The sequence below is a fragment of the Notolabrus celidotus genome, chromosome 5 (assembly GCF_009762535.1).
Source record: "Notolabrus celidotus isolate fNotCel1 chromosome 5, fNotCel1.pri, whole genome shotgun sequence".
NCBI lineage: Eukaryota > Metazoa > Chordata > Actinopteri > Labriformes > Labridae > Notolabrus > Notolabrus celidotus.
Window position 1 is genome coordinate 37,694,501 of NC_048276.1, and position 19,286 is coordinate 37,713,786.

General features: G+C 41.1%; 2 protein-coding genes across 3 annotated transcripts; one reads left to right on the plus strand and one right to left on the minus strand.

Annotated features, from left to right (window-relative positions):
* Positions 1-1,854: 1,854 nt before the first annotated feature.
* LOC117812799 lies at positions 1,855-11,454 on the minus strand. Of its 2 annotated transcripts, none has more exons than XM_034683744.1 (10): positions 9,472-11,454; positions 7,920-8,054; positions 7,237-7,379; positions 6,262-6,346; positions 5,473-5,641; positions 5,306-5,388; positions 3,632-3,736; positions 3,381-3,522; positions 2,456-2,595; positions 1,855-2,323 (listed from the first exon to the last, which is right to left on the minus strand). In XM_034683744.1, the coding sequence occupies exons 1-10, from the start codon at positions 11,419-11,421 to the stop codon at positions 2,012-2,014; spliced, it is 3,264 nt and encodes a 1,087-aa protein (XP_034539635.1). In that variant the 5' UTR covers positions 11,422-11,454; the 3' UTR covers positions 1,855-2,011. The 2 variants fall into 2 exon arrangements, with proteins under 2 accessions (XP_034539635.1, XP_034539636.1); XM_034683745.1 differs by having other exon boundaries at positions 8,646-11,454.
* A 2,184-nt stretch (positions 11,455-13,638) lies between these two features.
* LOC117812738 (cilia- and flagella-associated protein 45-like) lies at positions 13,639-15,714 on the plus strand. Its single transcript, XM_034683649.1, has one exon. It carries the CDS (start codon positions 13,639-13,641, stop codon positions 15,712-15,714), a length of 2,076 nt encoding a protein of 691 aa, XP_034539540.1.
* The last annotated feature ends 3,572 nt before the right edge of the window (positions 15,715-19,286 follow it).

Below are 19,286 nucleotides of genomic sequence, written 5' to 3' on the forward strand. Positions count from 1 at the left end.
GGCAGCATATATCACTAACGGTCATACTAGCAAATCCTTAACATTGTTTACAACGGCAGCAACGGACACATATTACTAACAGACATACAACTCACTCGTTTTAATTACATTTTACACGCAATTTTAAGAACAGGTGAGTGGCTGTGTTACAGGGCCAGGAATGACACAAAGCTCACTCTGGTGCAACACATTTAATAGAATGAAAAATCTGTCAGAAACAGAAGACCATGGTTAAGATCAGGAGCGCTCTCTCCTACATGTCACTTGAGCTTACAAATCACATAGTTCAGTCTTACCCCGAAAATCCACAGGATGCGCCGCGTTCCGTCAGCTACATGACTTTGCTCCGTCCGAGGGCTTGTGTCCTGCTCCACAGGATGTGTGGTGGGAGCGTAGCGCCAGCTCAGAGCAGGCAGGATCAGCTGGGTCCAGCATAGAGAGAATACATACAAACAACAGGTTACAGAGCCTTTCTGTGGTTGAATTTCTGCTCATTTGGACAGTATTCCATTACTTTTGCGCTTTAATCATCACTGAGTACCTGAGGTGGGAGAAAGTCATTGTTTTGTGGGTCTAAAGTAAGTCCCAAGTCTTTAATCCAAGTCCAAGTGAAGTCTCAAGTAGAGACAAGACTAGTTGAGTCAAGTCCAAAGTCCTAGGAATGGCGCGCTTCATTCGTGCGAACAACGCGCATCATTCGCGCAAATAACGCGCAGCATTCGCGCGTACAGCGCAAATTCATTTGCGCTTATGAAGCAAATTAATTCGCACGAACGATTCGCGAGAGTTGAAATATCTGAACTCAAGCGAATGAATCGCGGCGCGATAGCCAATCAGCGTGCAGATCACCCGGTGATGTGTTGTGTGACGTATGGACCAGCGGAGATTCCAACGGGGATTCCCTCATCTGGAATATATGGAACACTTTGATTCTATCACCGTGCAGCTACCCCAAACTCTGTGACTCTACCTGTTCTTATGGGATGAGGAATGAACAGGAGCTCACTGTGAGGACAGAGAGGGAGGAGGATTATGTGGTGAGTTGTGAAAAACTTTGTCTGTCAGCTATCGGTTGTAGTAGTAGGAAGTTATCTCTGCCCACTTTAGTACACACTAAAAACAGTTGGGCTAAAAATAACCCAATTTGGGCTGTTTTATAACACAACCGCTGGGTCATTATAGCACCAGCCCAGCAGTAGTTAATTTGACCCAACAAGATGGGTTGCTCAATTTACCCCATCTGTTGGGTTAAAAATTCTACCCAAATGCTGGGTCAAATTAACTGCAAAGCTGGGTAAAATCAACCACACATATTTGTTATATGCCCTACCCAAATGCTGGGTCAAATTAACTGCAAAGCTGGGTAAAATCAACCACACATATTTGTTATATACCCTACCCAAATGCTGGGTCAAATTAACTGCAAAGCTGGGTAAAATCAACCACACATATTTGTTATATGCCCTACCCAAATGCTGGGTCAAATTAACTGCAAAGCTGGGTAAAATCAACCACACATATTTGTTATATACCCTACCCAAATGCTGGGTCAAATTAACTGCAAAGCTGGGTAAAATCAACCACACATATTTGTTATATGCCCTACCCAAATGCTGGGTCAAATTAACTGCAAAGCTGGGTAAAATCAACCACACATATTTGTTATATACCCTACCCAAATGCTGGGTCAAATTAACCAATATGCCAAATTAATTCTAATACATTATAGTACAATCTATAAGAAAATAAATTGATATAAATTATCCATATTTTTAAACTTAAAACCTTTAACAAATTACAAGCTAGATTTGTTTATGCAAAGCATATACTATGCAATAAACACTTAAACAATACTGGACTCTTCAAAAAAATTTATTTTTACAAAGTACTATTATCCGTTTCAAGACCTGGAACAGTTCAAATCAGTTTTAGTAAAACATTCTGTGCAAAAAACAGCTAACAGGCACTGTGTACATTTTTCAATCGCCTCGTAAAAAGCTGGTCATTAGCTCTACTTGCAAGCAAGTATTGTGCTTTGAAGAAACTTTACCAGTTTGGACTCCCCTCCTGGTATTTCATAGACAACATTCTGTAGGAATTCCCACACGTGTTCACACTGCTTCGGGTATTTAATGTCAAAGATAAAGAATGCCTTGAAACAGACATCGATGGCCTGAAGCAGTGTGTCGTGTTCCAAAGCCTGTCCAGCAACAATGACAAAGGCCTGAGATGCATGCTGACTGTCATTTCCCAATGTCAGGACATAGGGGTATGGTCTGGATGCCTTGGCCTCATAGAGGTACTCCACCATGTTTGTTCCAGGCTAAAAGATAAACAGAGAAAGTATGAGTGATTTATGTCTAACTCACTCATGTCTAATGTCTAACTAGTATAGTAGAATTAAAAACTAGACATTGTGAGGACCATTTTCCTGGTGATGTGCTGGAGGACTTACAGGCTTAAGGTCGATGAAGGCCAAGCTGCCTTCTTCAATGGTGTGGCGAACCATTTTTGCACCGCGGCCACGGCCAACTTTATAAGCAGTTGGAGGAAGCAAGGCTGGCAGTTGCCTCAGGGCGAGTTCACCAACGGCATCTGTAGGAGGACATTCTAGGGATCAATATGATGTGGAATGGCATACCATACTACCTGGAAGAAAAAGAAGAACCCGGAAGCACCTGGGAGAGTGTAGTGTGCGTGCCAAAGCCACAGAGAGACTGTCACCACAGTGAGGGCCCTAGTGGAACTGTCAGCTGACAGCCTTTGAAAAATAACTATTTTGACCTCAAACCTGAACAGAGTAGGAGAAGAGACAGGGAATGGCTTGGAACAAGACCTGGCCAGACCACAGGAGGCTGCTATAAAAGGTGGAAATCAGGTTAAGTAACCCAATCTGTCCTAAATCAAATCGAACCATTTAAATTGCACTTTTCATACATACAAAATGCAACCCAAAGCTCTTCACAAAAAAAAAAAATACAACAGAAATACAACAAATAATGGAAAACCCAACCCCAAATATCAAATATAGACACACGCGCTCACATGTACATACACACACAGCACATACTAACTGTTGGTATAGAGACATGGCTCGGCACTGAGGATCTAGGTGAGGAGAAACCACCCATGAGGAGCTCATCCACACTGACAGGTGCCACAGCCTATGGCCAAAGGGAGCACTGCCACAGAGGTACTGTCTTAGCCCAGTTTTTTGAGTTGTTACTCTTGTTAGTTCAATAGTTCAGGGCAAAGTAACAAAGTGGTCTCCAGTTAGGCTAGATCCTGTTGCGAGCTTTCTACCCTGGCTGGACAAACATAGCCTCACTGGGGAAACCTTCCATTGACATTTGCAAGATGTGCAAACAAGAATATATTACCTGGTGTCAATCCATCCAGGGGCAAAGTCAGCTTCCCCTCCCGTCTTGCTAGGTGCAGGTCCTTCTCGGCATAAATGGGTAGCCAACTTTCAAACAACTTTGAGGCACCATCCCCGTGCAGGACAAGAAAGTCCTGTGCAATCTATAAGATGGAAAACACATTTTTAAAACAAATTCAATGTGGCACACTAATAAAACATTATAAACAATGCATCCTCATCACATGTAAGATCATATTTCCCAAAACTTACCATGCCTGTGGTCATTAGGCGAGGGAACTCTTCGAGGACCTGATCAATGGTCCAACTGTTGTCCCTAATGCACTTGGCCCTGTAGACTGCTGTGTCCTGCATGTACAGTCATGGCCAAAAGTTTTGAGAATGACACAAATATTACATTTTCACAAAGTCTGCTGCTTCAGGGTTTTTAGGTGTTTTTGTCAGATGTGTCTATGGTATAATGAAATACAATTAGAAGCATTTCATAAGTATCAAAAGCTTTTATTGAGAATTACACAGAATTCATGCAATAAGTCAATATTTGCAGTGTTGACCCTTCTTTTTCAAGACCTCTGCAATTCTCCCTGGCATGCTGTCAATCAACTTCTGGACCAAATCCTGACTGATGGCAGTCCATTCTTGCATAATCAATGCTTGGAGTTTGTCAGAATTTGTGGGTTTTTGATTGTTCACCCGCCTCTTGAGGATTGACCACAAGTTCTCAATGGGATTAAGATCTGGGGAGTTTCCTGGCCAAGGGCCCAAAATCTTAATGTTTTGTTCCCCGAGCCATTTTGTTATGACTTTTGCTTTATGGCAAGGTGCTCCATCATGCTGGAAAAGGCATTCTTCATCACCAAACTGCCCTTGGATGGTTGGGAGAAGTTGCTCTCGGAGGACGTTCTGGTACCATTCTTTATTCATGGCTGTGTTTTTAGGCAAGATTGTGAGAGAGTCCACTCCCTTGACCGAAAAGCAACCCCACACATGAATGGTCTCAGGATGCTTCACTGTTGGCAAGAGACAGGACTGATGGTAGCGCTCACCTCGTCTTCTCCGAACAAGCCTTCCTCCAGATGCCCCAAACAATCGGAAAGGGGATTCATCAGAGAAAATGACTTTACCCCAGTCCTCAGCAGTCCAGTCCCTGTACCTTCTGCAGAATATCAGTCTGTCCCTGATGTTTTTACAGGAGAGAAGTGGCTTCTTTGCTGCCCTCCTTGACACCAGGCCTTCCTCCAAAAGTCTTCGCCTCACTGTGCGTGCAGATGCACTCACACCTGCCTGCTGCCATTCCTGAGCAAGCTCTGCACTGGTGGTGGCCCGATCCCGCAGCTGTAACACCTTCAGGAGACGGTCCTGGCGCTTGCTGGACTTTCTTGGGCGCCCTGGAGCCTGTTTGACAACGATTGAATCTCTCTCCTTGAAGTTCTTGATAATTCGATAGACGGTTGACTGAGGTGCAATCTTACTCGCTGCTATAAACTTCCCTGTTAGGCCCTTTTTGTGCAATGCAATGATGGCTGCACGTGTTTCCTTGCAGGTAACCATGGCTAACAGATGAGGAACAATGGTGTCATGCACCATCTTCCTTTTAAAGTGTCCAGTCACTCAATCATGACAGATTGATCGCCAGCCTTGTCCTCATCAACACCCACACCTGTGTTAAAGTGTGTGACACCTGTGTGTCATTGAAATGATGTTAGCTGGTCCTTTTGTGGCAGGGCTGAAATGCAGTGGAAATGTGTTTTTGGTGATAAAGTTCATTTTCAAGGCAAAGAGGGACTTTACAATTAATTGCAGTTGAGCTGATCACTCCTCATAACATTCTGGAGTATATGCAAATTACCATTATAAAAACTGAAACAGCAGACTTTGTGAAAATGAATAGTTGTGTCATTCTCAAAACTTTTGGCCATGACTGTAGGTCTCTACCTGGCTGAGGGGCTGAAGGTTGTTTCTCAACCATTCCTTAAGCTGTAACGCACGTTCATCTGATATGTTACGTTCTGTAAAAAGAACACAAGAATGTTTGTAGTCACTGAAATATTGACGTTTTGCTTCATCAAATAATTTTTAAGTTTCATAAATACCTGGTATGACAACCCTTGCAAGAGCACCATCATCTGGCGTTTGAGGCGGTGTCTTTGCTGTGCTCCGCGGTCTGCTGATTGATCTCAGCCTCTTCCTGATGTTCCGCAACCTTTCCTCCAGGAATCCAGTGGCTGGCCGGTGGTTCCGCCCAGGGGTGTACCATATTTCCTGCCAAGGAAAAATGGTTAGAAGAGGGTCTGTCTGTACGTGTCTGTCCTCAGAGATGTAGACAAATTATTGTTCCTGCTGCTTAGCACCTAACAGCGGGCATCAAACAGCACAGAAGCATTTCTGGGAGGACTGAGCTATATTGTGTCTTCTAACTGACTGTTTTGGCATTTAAGCTCAATTTATGCTTCTCCACACTCCGTTGCTAAAAAAAAACCCAGCAGACCCTCAAGCTCACAGACTGTCAGTCATGACTTCCAGCTAAATTTTGCCAAATTTAAGACATTTTAAGGCCTCACATTTCCAATTTTTAATCCTAGACTTTTTAAGGACCCGTGGAAACCTGAACAAAGAGAAAACAAATTGAGATCAAATAAGCAAAAAAAACAAACAAACAAAAAACAATGGAATGTGAGCTTCAGGATCTTACTTGAATTTTATAACTTACAAAAACACCAAGAATTTTTTTTTTAATCGAGACAGTGATTTCACATGTACAAACCTGTGTCTCTAGCCCTCAGTGGACTCCCATTAACAATTAACATTAACAAATTGAATCGGTTTGAGAATCATAACACCCCAAGTAAATATCTCAATGACCTTTTACAAAAAACACTCACACTGGCACTGCTTGATGAGTCTTTCAAACAGGGAAATGACTGAATCAAACCCGATGCCAGGGCCTTTTTGGTCTCTGTCGCAGGACTGTAAAACAGAAAAAACACATCATCACCCAGGTAAAATAGTGAAAACTAGATCTAAATTGATAGTTTGGATTATAGGACATAAAGATATATGAAATACTTACGGTCAGTATTAGCAATGCAAAGGGATGAACTTAGAACCCGAGTCTTGTGGTCAAAGTTTTGACTTTGTTATGAAATATGTCAAGTAGTTCCTGTGAGTTTGCTGGTACAAATAAATTCTAAAAATGTTATTTCACCAAACTAATTGAAGTGGTATTGTTGACTTATTTCTTTATAAAACCTGTCCATTTTACTAGACACTATTTTCTGTATTTGCTGTGCAACTTTTATGAATACCCATGTACATGCAAAGACTTGTGAAAGGACAGGTTGTGCTGTGGTCACCTGCATGCAGGGAACAGTGGAGTTGCATTGACCAGTTCCATAGCAAATACAGAAAATTGTGCCTGGTGACAGCTTTTTTTAGAAGAAATAAGTCAAAAATACAAATGCAATGAGTTTTGTGGAGTTAACTTAAACCAACCACATCAAAACTTTGAACAAAGGACTCAGGTTATTAATTGATAATGTTGCATTGACTGACAGTAAGCATTTCATACATCTTTATGTTCTAAAATTCAAACTTCTTCTTTAAAATACTGCTGATACATGTGTCATATCTGTATAAGAAAATAGCTGCAGCAGTTTGAAAAGTCACCAGGGGGAAAGGTTGCTTCTTCCTAGCAAATCTAGGTTAATGTCAGACCTCAAAGTAGTGTCCTGTTTTATCTTAAGTGAAATGAAAACAAACTACATGTTATAATTTTACTTTACAAATGAGAATGTTGGCATATTGAACATGAAATCTTTTCAACATACTAAAATAAATTTAAAAAATGGTTTATGTACTTCTCTCCAAACTTCTCTATGAGGTGCGACACCAGGATACGGACGAGGAGACATCTCTGGCTAGTTGTGATGACATTATCATCATCAAGGCTCTCAACAATTTGCTTGCCATCAGGTAGGCCTGTAAGAATCTGCCGAACATCCTGAGGAAATTTCAAGAGACAACATTGCACATTTATTTGTTTATTCAGGAAAGGATGATATGAGTTCAAATTAATATCACCATTATTTCAAACTTTAGCCTTGATTACAATTAAGGAACGATTATTAGCTCATGGGGCGTCACAATGTGTTGTGAGCTTGTAGAGAGCTATTTTTTACTCTTTTCACGTACCACCAAATATGCAGCAAAATATAACATAGGGCTTCAGGGGTTAAGAAATTTGAAATTAGCTGAATCTAAAAGCTCAAAGAATTTAAATGCAATGCGTTGTGAACTTGTAGATCGGCCATTTTCAGTTAAGATATGGACTCCTGCAAAACAAGCAGGGGGCTTAAAAGGCTAATCACATAAATTTTGTCAAATCCAGGTGGATTTGCCGATTTAAGGGGGAAAAAGCTTCTTGTTTAATCAACATACACAAGATAAATTCCGTTTTGTTTCTAAATTTTGGCTTTGATTAACTACCCAGTCTAGTGTTGATTTAAAAAAGTGACACCAAAGTCTTAAATGTGGAACTTACAAAATGTGGAATGAGGTGTATTGTCTGTATCAGCTGATTCACTGGTACCACAGCTGCTGCTTGTTCCTCCATGGGGGTTGAAGGCGTGGCAGTTGATGTGACATCACTGCTTGTAGGTGGGATAGCAGGTTCAACCTACACAGAAAATCCAGGTTAATATAATAAACATTGGCAGCCCCCTGGAATAATTGACAAAGCATCAGTATGTAAACTTCTGGATGGACAGTGAACAAGGTGTCATATGGGGTGGGGGGTCAATATATAAACCTGTGCATGTTTTTGCCACACTAGACTTGTTGACTCAGAAGACGGCATACAGAATGCATGGTGTGACAGATGGGTACTGGCTTGCATTCTCAGAATTTACCGTAGCTAACGCGGGACAATATATGAGGCTAACTATCAGCTCAGCCAAGCTGTGCTGCTGTTAGAAGGCCGGCTTGGGGACCCAGGTTCAAGACCAGTAGGGTGCACTGCCCGGCGTTCGTTACAATACATCTGGAAACCAATGTGGACAGTGGTGCAGCACACTTTTAGAGGGTGCACATGGTTTCAGACACAAAACTGTCCAGATTTTCTTGACCCAAGTATCCTGTTTTTAGGTGTAAAAGGTGAAAAGTTTGCTTTCGTGGACCATGCAGGTGTCTTCTAAAACATAACTGTGACAGTAACAAACACTGTATATTGAGCATATAGACGTCAAGTGATTAAACCAAAAATACTTACAGTACAACTTATCATATCCCATTAGTCATTTGAATAACATCCCGGTACTCCCATAACGTCATCTCATCCAGAAGTTGAGCAGTTCTTGCCATCATGGTAGTCAAATACTGATCATCCTCAAGCAATGGACACTCCATGCTGCATGTATGGCTAATAACTAAACTAATATGGGGGACATTGTCAAGCTAGGCCTTTTCAACATATAAATACCTGTCAAAATACTATTTACATGAGTCACACATGAACACAAACCTACACCTGGTGTCAGGCAGCTGATGATCTAAAAAAGTCTATAGCGTAGGGAAATGTATAAACTTTCATCATCCTCTCTGTAGGACTTTGCTGCGTGGAGGGGATGGTGATCAAGCAGCTCTCTAACATCTACAGCTGCCAAAACTTGAGTGGGAATCACACTGTATGCAAATAAATGCCTATCAAACCACTGTGTTTCCCACTTCTTTACAACAAGCTTTATTGTTGGTGTGTGTGACGCTTGCTCCAGTAGTAAAATTGATTGTATGAGACCGAACTGAGGCTCTCCGTATGGGTCATAGGACAGGAATACAGTCATGCCTGCTCTATATTTAGTTCCCTTAAATGTAGCCCAGGCTGGCACATACAATTCACTAAAAAGGGGAATACCTTCTAGACCACTTTGGATCTCTTGAAATCCCTCAATGTTGGCCAGAAATGTACTGTGCCCTGGACCAACTTCTGTATTGTGGCACAACACAGTTCCACACAGAATATTGTAGCACTGCATCATCTGATGGCGAAATGCCATGGTTTTACAGATTTTTCTGAAGTTGCAAGTTACATGGCTAACCTGTTTGAAAAATGCGTGTCGAGCTTCAAATCTCATCGCCCAAAACTGCCTCAACGGTCCGAGCTTTCGAATGACACCTGGATAATGGAGCATGAAGTGGTGCTTTGGTCGTAAATGTAGGTGAGGATAGAGCTCCAGGAAGAGAGAGTGATGCTCTTCAATGATTTTGCTTAAGTACAATGTTGCTGCTAAAGTAAGCGAGGGAGAAAAGATGAACTCCATGCACAAGAGTAGGAGTAGAAGTTCCCAATTCTTGTTATCTATAGGGATAAGGTCACCTATCATAGTCGGCAGTAATCTCAGTAGGCACCACATTTGAGATGCTGACTGTCGCATGGAGCCTTCAGGGTTTCTGAGATCATTCTTGCTTATGACAGAAGGTTTGTTACCTTTATCACAAAATCCATAGTCAAAGCTTGTTATTCTGTAATTGAGCTTTTCTAGTGTGAGATGCTTTTGCTCTATTAGCGAATTCAACACAAGTTTGACTTCATAGGGCCCCACCCCTTCCAGTACATCATGCATGATGTCAACTGCCACGTTGTCTGATACATGGTAAAAAGACAACTTGTTCAGGACACTGTCTCTCTTCAGGCCTGTCTGAGAGGAATCAGCTGTGCGCAAATCTGCCTCATAACTATTGCGATCACGCAATAGTGCAGGATCTTCCAGTGTCAAAGACCGCACCACTTGTTTACCCGCTTTGCAGAACCGACACACATAATTTCCACTGAAGCTTTGAATGTAGCCAAGAATGCCATGCAAGCCCAAATTATCCCCAACTACCTGGACCACTGTGAACTTGACAACACCTTGATAGTTGGGGGTATTGACAAAGATGCCATCACTCTCCAGACACCTGATCTCTTCCACAATAGGGCCCAGGATTGCATCAAGGCCATAGGTTGCTACATCATCAGATTTGTACACTGCTAAAAGGAACTGTGACTGCAAACTTGAAAGCAGGTCTGGTGGCAAGCTCTTCAAGATAAAATAAATAAGTCCTAACTTGTGAATCCCAGTCTTAGAACCAAGCGGATTTACTATCTCACAATCATCTTGGTAAATCACAAGTGGGATTGAAACCTCATTCTGGAACAATGGATGTGTTTTACAAAACTCCCCATCAAAAACATCCTGAATTGCATCACCCTCTCTGCGCTGCCATTCCAGCATGGCCTGTAAAATCCCAGGAATTTCAAGAATCTTGGTCAAAAGGCTCTTTAACGGAATACGGTGATATGAATCAGGAATTCCAACTTGCCGCACAATGCCAGTGGCAGAGGCTGTTGGCTGAACATAGGAAACCCCAGACAAAAGCTCCTCAACTGGCTGAATGAAGTTTCCAGATTTAGCAAAATGCTGCATCTGATTATAATCAGTGTCCATTCCTTTGAAAGGCTCAGCTGCTTCTGAGAACTCCACCCCAAGCTCGTCAACCTCTTGGCTTTGATCAAGACCAAACTGATGAAATAAAGACATAGTCTTTGATTTCAGTCTGCTGACAATATCGCTAATTAAACTGGAGGTATGCTGAACCACAAAGTTTACATTTGAGTATGTCATGGAAGATTTGGATCTAAGGTGGGCTAAAAAGAGGGCCACCCGACTCATAATGCCCTCTGGCTCTAGTTCATCCCAATCCTCCTCAACTTCCCCATCTTCCTGTGCTGGCTCCATCTCAGCATTCAAAATTTCAACATTCTGTGCATCACCAGGTGGGGCTGGACCTCCAAAGGGGTCATCATCAAGAGTATTTCCAGCTTCATGCTCCTTTTCCAAGTGTCTTTTAAAAGACCACATGTAAGAAAATGTCCTACCACAACCACTTTCACTACACTGGAAATGTGTTGATGCTGAGTTTACATGGTGTACTGCACGTAAATGCATGAAAAGACTTTTAACACTCCCTGAAATCTTCCGTTTGCACTTAAAGCAAGTATATGCCATCTTCCCAAGGAAACTGTTCAGTAGTAAATAGTAATAATATGATCAAATGATTCTATTCGCGTTTGGTGTGAACGCACCATAAGTCCTCACTTGATCGGCACTTTTCAACAGCAAAACACGCACGGAGAACGGGTGAACAGAGACGACAGCAGGCAGGACAAGTGACCATGACAACGTTATTTATAGATACTAGAGTTATTATTTGAGTGCAAGCGGCAACCTCCGGTCTAAAAATATGAGTCAATGCGGAAGTGTTAAAAGCTGCAGTTCATCGAGGATCCGCTTGAGGCTGGCTCCGGAAGTACCAGAAGTCACATACACATGAATGGGGAAAAGACGATCTTTGCAGCATTAATAAACATGTTTACAGCCTGGTACAAAAGATGAGTGTAGTCTGGATAGCTCATTTCTCGATGTCATCTCACTGTGAGGGGGTTGAATTTTTTTCTAATTCGGCAATTTCGAAGATATTGAGATTACCAGTCTTCCAATGAGAGGCACAGCTGCCTGTGGGAACACTGCAGCTGTTGGCTAGGAGGCTCAAAGCCCGCCTCTTTACGTCACACTGGCTCGACAGAAGCAATATGGCTGCCGCAGCCGATTGGTCTCAAAACAGCTCTTCAGAAACAGATGGGTGACGTCACGGATACTACGTCCATATTTTTTACAGTCTATGTTTGAGTGGCACTGTGTTAGTTTGGTCACCTACCTGCAGTAGGTGTGCTTTATGAACCAGCTCTCCTCACCTCCATGCATCTGTCTCATCTTCATTGAGGATTTTTACCCCCGGTGTGCGGTAGTGACAAAGACACAACCGGGGCACGTCTGTTTAATATTTGATGTTTGACGTTGTTGCCGCCATTACTGTTAATAAGATCTGTGTCTACAGCTTGATTTAATCCAGTGTGGTGATACATCAGACACATTTACTAAGTTTTGATCAACTCCTTGTTGAAAGATGCATTTTAGAGTGCTGTGAACTGACAGACTGTCAAGTGCCTCTGTCGCTGCGAGGTGCATTCAGGGACCGTCATAAATGTGCAATACAGTCCTTCCATGGCATTTTTCTGTGAATCAAGAGAATCAAAATACAGTCATAGTGGCCACATCAAGAATGTTTTCTAAAAACAACTGTAATTTAGCTTATTTACTCGCCCCTGAGACGTTATTGGGGGGAAAAAAGCACAAAAACAAAATCGCAACTTTTACCTCAATTTTTTTAAAAAGCTGTCCCAAAATCAGGCTTTTTGGGCCGCAACACTCACAAAAAAATTCTGCAAAATCCTGGAGGGACTGTTTTACATAACATTGATCATATACAGTGAGTAGCACATATCATTTCTGTAAACAAGACAAACAACAACACAACTTACCATTATCGGTAGAGCTCTGGATGTTGAGCGACTCATCCACCATCGACTCCAGGATCGCTATGGAGTTACAGGCCCTGGTGAGTCGGCATGAAGGTCTGTCCCCCAGCCCGCATTGTTTGGTTTGTGTTTTTGGCCACAGTAACCCCGCCCCTCGCCATTGACGTAAGCAGTTCGCGGTTCTGGTCCAGCAAAGAGTTGGAGCTGCTCTGGAACCAGTTTTCCAGGATGGGAGCTGGTTCGCTGGCAGTCGAAACACGAAAAACCGGTTCTCAATCGGGCACCGGCTCCGTACCGGCCCTGAAACTGCCTTGGTGGAAAAGGGGTATTTGAGGAATTTTAATACTTTATGCTCAACTGCTGGGATCAAGACCCACATTGATTAACAGCCCTACTAAATCCCTATATAAATATGGTTTCAGCTAAAAAAAAGTGGTGTGGAGTTTACACTGTAATATCTAGATAGACACCTGAATATTTGGAGGAGCTGACCTGACAGATGTTTTTGTTGTGAATCTGGACTGGAGTGTGATCACGCACAGAGTGAGGACCCTACTTAGTTCACTTAATCAAATATTAAATACTCAAACTTGTATTTATTCTTATGCAAAATAAAATTATATCAACTGCATTTTTTTAAAAACTCAATCCCAAAGACAATGGAATGTGATGATGTCATAATGGTGGAATAATGCAAAGCTGCAGATCAAAGGACTGAGGTGAATATGATGTCACTGTGCACTTACAGTGAATGAGGGAAGAGTGAAGATACAGCTAGATCACACACAAGCCTTGTTGACTTGATCATTCATTTTTATTTGTCTTGTAGCACAAATACTCTACAACAATGAGCCTGGCATTTTCAAAGAACACCGCTGGTGCCAGACCGTACCGTACATTGGCCCTCACCTCTCAGGTTGACGAAGCCCTGTTTGCGAGCAAAACACCACTCCACAGACTTCAGCCCAAACACAACCTCAACAGAGGGGTGGCCAAAATGTTAAGCAAAGGCTTGATAGTGGATCCTTCTGGAGAATCTGTCACAGTGCCATCATCTGACTGGCAGCGGATGTCTCAGCCGCTTGCCAAGGAAAAGAAGGGGGCTGATCAGAGGAAGAATACAGAGAAAGATGAGAGAGAAGACATGAAGCGTTATATGATTAACTTGGACCTGTTGAAAGAGCAGAAAAAGCCCCCGAGTGAGAAGGAGCAGAGGGCCCAGGCCCGTAAAAAGGAAATGTTGGATCGGGCCAATGCTCTAAGAATGGATCAAGAAGAAGAGGTGAGGGAAGTGAAGAGTTTCAGTATTGACGCAAAGTGCCAAGCCATGCGTGAAGTCCAGATCCAGGAGAAGAAACGGATCAAGGCAGAGTTGGTAGAGGATAAGATGCTTCTAGACCTCGCTCTGGAAGAGAAGCGCTGTAAAGCAATTGAGGATAGCAAGCAGAAGGATAAGCTGCAGAAAGAAAAACACAGGAGAGTACTGGAGGAAAATTATGAAATAGGTCTTAAACATGATGAGGACAAGCGTGCTCTCAACGAGGAGAAAAAGCAGAAGAGACAGAAGATCCTTGAGAATGAAGAGAAGTTGAGACTAAAGGATCTGAAGGCCCTGGAGATGAAGAGGGAGGCACACCAACGCCTCCGAGAGGACAATGTGTGCCTCAATGCTATTAAAATGCAGGCCAAGGAGCGAATGATAGAGGAGGAGAAGCTCGCTGGCATTAAGAATAAAGAATACAGAGAGGAAAAAATGAAGCAGGAGGAGGACCGTGAAGAAGAGCGCAGCCGCACCAAGAAGGAGAGGGAGTTGGCAAAAGATAGAATGTTTGCTCAGCAGGACAAAGCCAGACAGGACAAAGCAGAGCAAGACAAGATCTATGCTCGGAGACTACAAGAAATAACAGAGCGAAAATGGAGGAGAAAAGCGCTCCAGCAGGCTGTAAAGGAAGCTCACAAGAAAATCCTGCTGAATGAGGCTCACGTAGAGGGAGTTCAAGCGAACATCGAGCATAAAAATATTGAGTTGATCTACCAGAAATCAGAGTTTGAACGGTTGTTAAAGGTGTATCAGGAGGACCGTGATAAAGAAAGGGTGGAAAAGGAGAAGAAGCATGAGAAGGTGCACCAACATAGAGAGGAACTGCTGCACCAGATAAAGGAAAATGAGCTCTCAGCAAAAATGAAGCGCAAAGCGAACATGCAGGAGGCTCAGCAGTTAATTTTAGAAGCTAATCTGAAACATGAGCACCTCGCTAAGGCCAAAGAAGAGAAACTGAAGGAGTTAAGGGCAACTGGACTCCCTGAAATATACTGCAGTGGTGTGGAAAGGAAAGTTTACCGTAAACAGCTACAATTTGAGAACAAAGTCAATGATAGGAAGCAAATAAATGAGGGAAAGCTCCTTGATACTATGGGACAGATGATGCAGGATGGAAAAAGTAGAAGACAGGAGAGGCAGCAAGAAGATGACATCAACAATATTCAGCTGCCTTGCCTAGATGACAAGGAACAACACCAGCCAAGGCAAACTGAGGCAGAAGAACTGCTGAAAAAAGAGGAGAGACTGCCTGAAAAGACAGACGGAAACATTTTCCAAGGTCTTAAAAGACCTAAACTGAAGCCAAATCGTCTGGCAGTAACAAAAGCTGAGCCAGATTTCCACTTCCCACCAATTTCCAGTGCAGTAAAAAACACTAAAAACACAAAGGATGCTAGAGGAGAGGCAAGTGCCAATTTTTTTACAGAGAGCTCCAAGCAGAGTCACAACAAGGCGAGCCGAGGATATCAGCAGACCAAGATAAAGGATCTGCCACAGACCCGCCTCTCATCGGCACCCACCATCTCACAGGAACTGTGTTTCCCTGTGCAGCGACGTAACAACATCCTCCCGCCCATCAGAAAAGGTTTCAAGGGGAGGTAGAGAAAGTAATGTTTTTTACCTCGACCTCCAATCTTTCTCTCCAACAGCCCCCTTCACTCCTTCCTCCTTCTCTCATTAACCTTCACTTCAATCCCTCCTTTACTTCTATCATTTCCCTTTCCCTCTGTTTCCCCTTCTAGGTTTACTCCGGGTAGTCCGGTTTTCCCTAACAGTCCATTATTCCAAAATGCAAATAAAAAAATTTATAAATATTGACTCAACTTGAAATTGTCTACTTGTGATTTTACCCTGATATTTTACAGTGTACTCTGTATTAAGCAAGGTGAAATAACCAAGAAAGAATCCCGACACTCTCTTTTAACAGTTGAAATGCCTTTAATCCCATAGCATGGTCACATTGACCTTAAAAAACACACTAGAAATTAGAACCTCCATTAGATGGTGCCTTTTAGACCTTTGAGACATTAACCAAAAGTTACAAAATTCAAATGAAAAAGTACATTTAAAAACTAAACGGCATTAACAGAAATGCGGATCAATTTTCCAAATATGGGCGCTTTATTTGGCTCATAAATAAAATAAAATGTCAATACTCCAATTTTAATTTTCATCTTCAAGAATGTGTATCAGGTCTGTCTTTAAACCAGGTTACAGTTTATTATTGTTTCTGTCAGTATGGAAAGAAAACAGCATAAGTCTGCTGTGATTATTAACAGTTCTCTGGTTTCTGCCAGACTTTTATTAAACAATATTTTTCTTACCATACAAATCAAATATGTTAAATATATAAAACATTAACACATGCATTTAAAAAATAAATACAGTCTTTACACCATTTATAACGGCAGCATATATCACTAACGGTCATACTAGCAAATCCTTAACATTGTTTACAACGGCAGCAACGGACACATATTACTAACAGACATACAACTAACTCGTTTTAATTACATTTTACACGCAATTTTAAGAACATGTGAGTGGCTGTGTTACAGGGCCAGGAATGACACAAAGCTCACTCTGGTGCAACACATTTAATAGAATGAAAAATCTGTCAGAAACAGAAGATCATGGTTAAGATCAGGAGCGCTCTCTCCTACATGTCACTTGAGCTTACAAATCACATAGTTCAGTCTTAACCCGAAAATCCACAGGATGCGCCGCGTTCCGTCAGCTACATGACTTTGCTCCGTCCGAGGGCTTGTGTCCTGCTCCACAGGATGTGTGTTGGGAGCGTAGTGCCAGCTCAGAGCAGGCAGGATCAGCTGGGTCCAGCATAGAGAGAATACATACAAACAACAGGTTACAGAGCCTTTCTGTGGTTGAATTTCTGCTCATTTGGACAGCATTCCATTACTTTTGCGCTTTAATCATCACTGAGTACCTGAGGTGGGAGAAAGTCAATGTTTTGCGGGTCTCAAGTAAGTCCCAAGTCTTTAATCCCAAGTCCAAGTCAAGTCTCAAGTAAAGACAGGACTAGTCGAGTCAAGTCCGAAGTCCTAGGCTTGAAATCTTTGAGTCCTTACAAGTCACACGGACTGTTTACCAAATAAAATGCTATTTTAACAATGTAACAATCTATCAAATTTGACAAATACAATGAATGAATTTTGAATCGTTAATTCTTTAAATAAAATAAAATGCAAGATTGAAGGCTGTTGAGGGTCATTTGGGAGGCTTCTAATCAGCTGCTATTCCTCCAATCTGCAAGTGGTAAATATATAAAGAGTTGTCAGAATTTGTCAGCCTTACAACTGCAGATAACATCAAATAACTGTTAACTTGAAATAGTGTGACTTGAAACTACAACACTGAAGTTAGCTTTCAATTTAATCATTACATGATAATACAATATAATATTTGTATCATATTGCTTTTCTTGATTTTTATTAAATGTAGCTTGATATTTCTCTGACGTGTTTTGTGTCTGTCTTCCTTTTCTACATGGTGGAGGGAAAGAAAGTGGTTTGACCCTTTGGAAAAATTCATAATAAACTAGTTTGTTTTGTCGTAAAGCACTTTATAACATGGATTTTGAAAAGTGTTCTATGAATAAGATTAATTGTAATTTTAATATAACTTAATGCACAGTTATAGGCAAAATACTTGCAAAAAACTGTGTAAGCCACTATTAATTAAAAAATAGATTAAAAGGCACAAAAGCTGCACCGAAAATTAGAAAGCTTGCTACAGCTAGGCTTATTTAATATATTACACAGATTTTGGATAACACAAACAACAATTATTATTATTTTTGTAATTCTCTTTTTATCTTGTCATTATAACACAATTCAGTACATCTTAAAAACATGACATTTTCTTTCTTTTTTAATAATAAAACAAAATACATATCAAGCAAAAACATAAACAAACAAAACAAAAACACAACCTGCTAATAGGATGTCGTTATCACATCTGGTGAGAATTTACTTTTATCAAAATATATATCCAAATATCTCTATTCTAAAATCACTTTTCTTTTTTCAGTCATACAAGTCAACTGGCCCTTCTTTAAAATTGCACTTCAAGGAGGAGTCATATAAGCCAAGAGACAGGACCAGAAGAATAGTATATAAATAATAAAAGCAAAGTAATTCAAGAAAAATAAAATACAAAAAGATTAATATAATGAAATAAGAATTGTGATAATAATGACAGTGATAATAACATTCACAATACTGATGGTATAACATACATTAACAACATGAATACCAGTAACACTTAAAAATCTGTAGCAATGAACCAAGGGGATGGTCAGGGCCGGCTCTTCCAATAGGCAATATAGGCAAATGCTAAGGGCGCCGTGGCCTCTAGGGGGCGCCACAAAAGAGGGAAAAAATACTTCTAGCTTTTGTATATATTTTATTTAGTTTTTGTATATAGTTATTGCAGAGTGTAAATGTAGCCTATGCATATAGTTTTTGTGAGCAAACTGTGTGGTTATTTAAATTGTTTGATGTTGATTGTTTTATTTGTAATTTATTACTATCATTATTGTTATTATTATTATTGTTATTATTATTATTATTCACTTATTTACAAGTTTTTATTGTGTAGTTAGGGTATTTATATTTTATTTCATATTTTTTTGTATTTAAGTATGTAAATTTGGTGAAATGTTACCTTACAAATTAAAGACATTGATAAAAGCAATGCTATTCGATTTCTTTTGTAAGTGCATGTTAATCGCCGATGGAGGGGGGGCGCCATTTAAAATCTCGCCTAGGGCACCACATTGGGTAGAGCCGGCTCTGGGGATGGTAGTTTGCATTTATCTTGTAAATTGTAATCTAGCTGTTGTTGTGTACTCTATCCATTTTTGCCAAAGTCCTTTGAATTTATCCATCTCTAATCTGGTCAAACAAGTCAGTTTTTCCATAGTGTAAACTCTTTGCATCACTTCAGCCCAATCCTTGACCTTAGGTATCTCTGTCGTAAGCCATTTCTGTGTTATGGCTTTTTTACTTGAAATTAACATCACCCTAAACATATATTTGTCTGCAAAGCCTGTAAGTTCTACTGTCATTTTTCTAAGATACAATAGTCAAAGGTAAGTGGAAGTGTAGTCCTCAGAATGATCTCCATACTTTTCTGAAGCTCCAGCCAGTAAG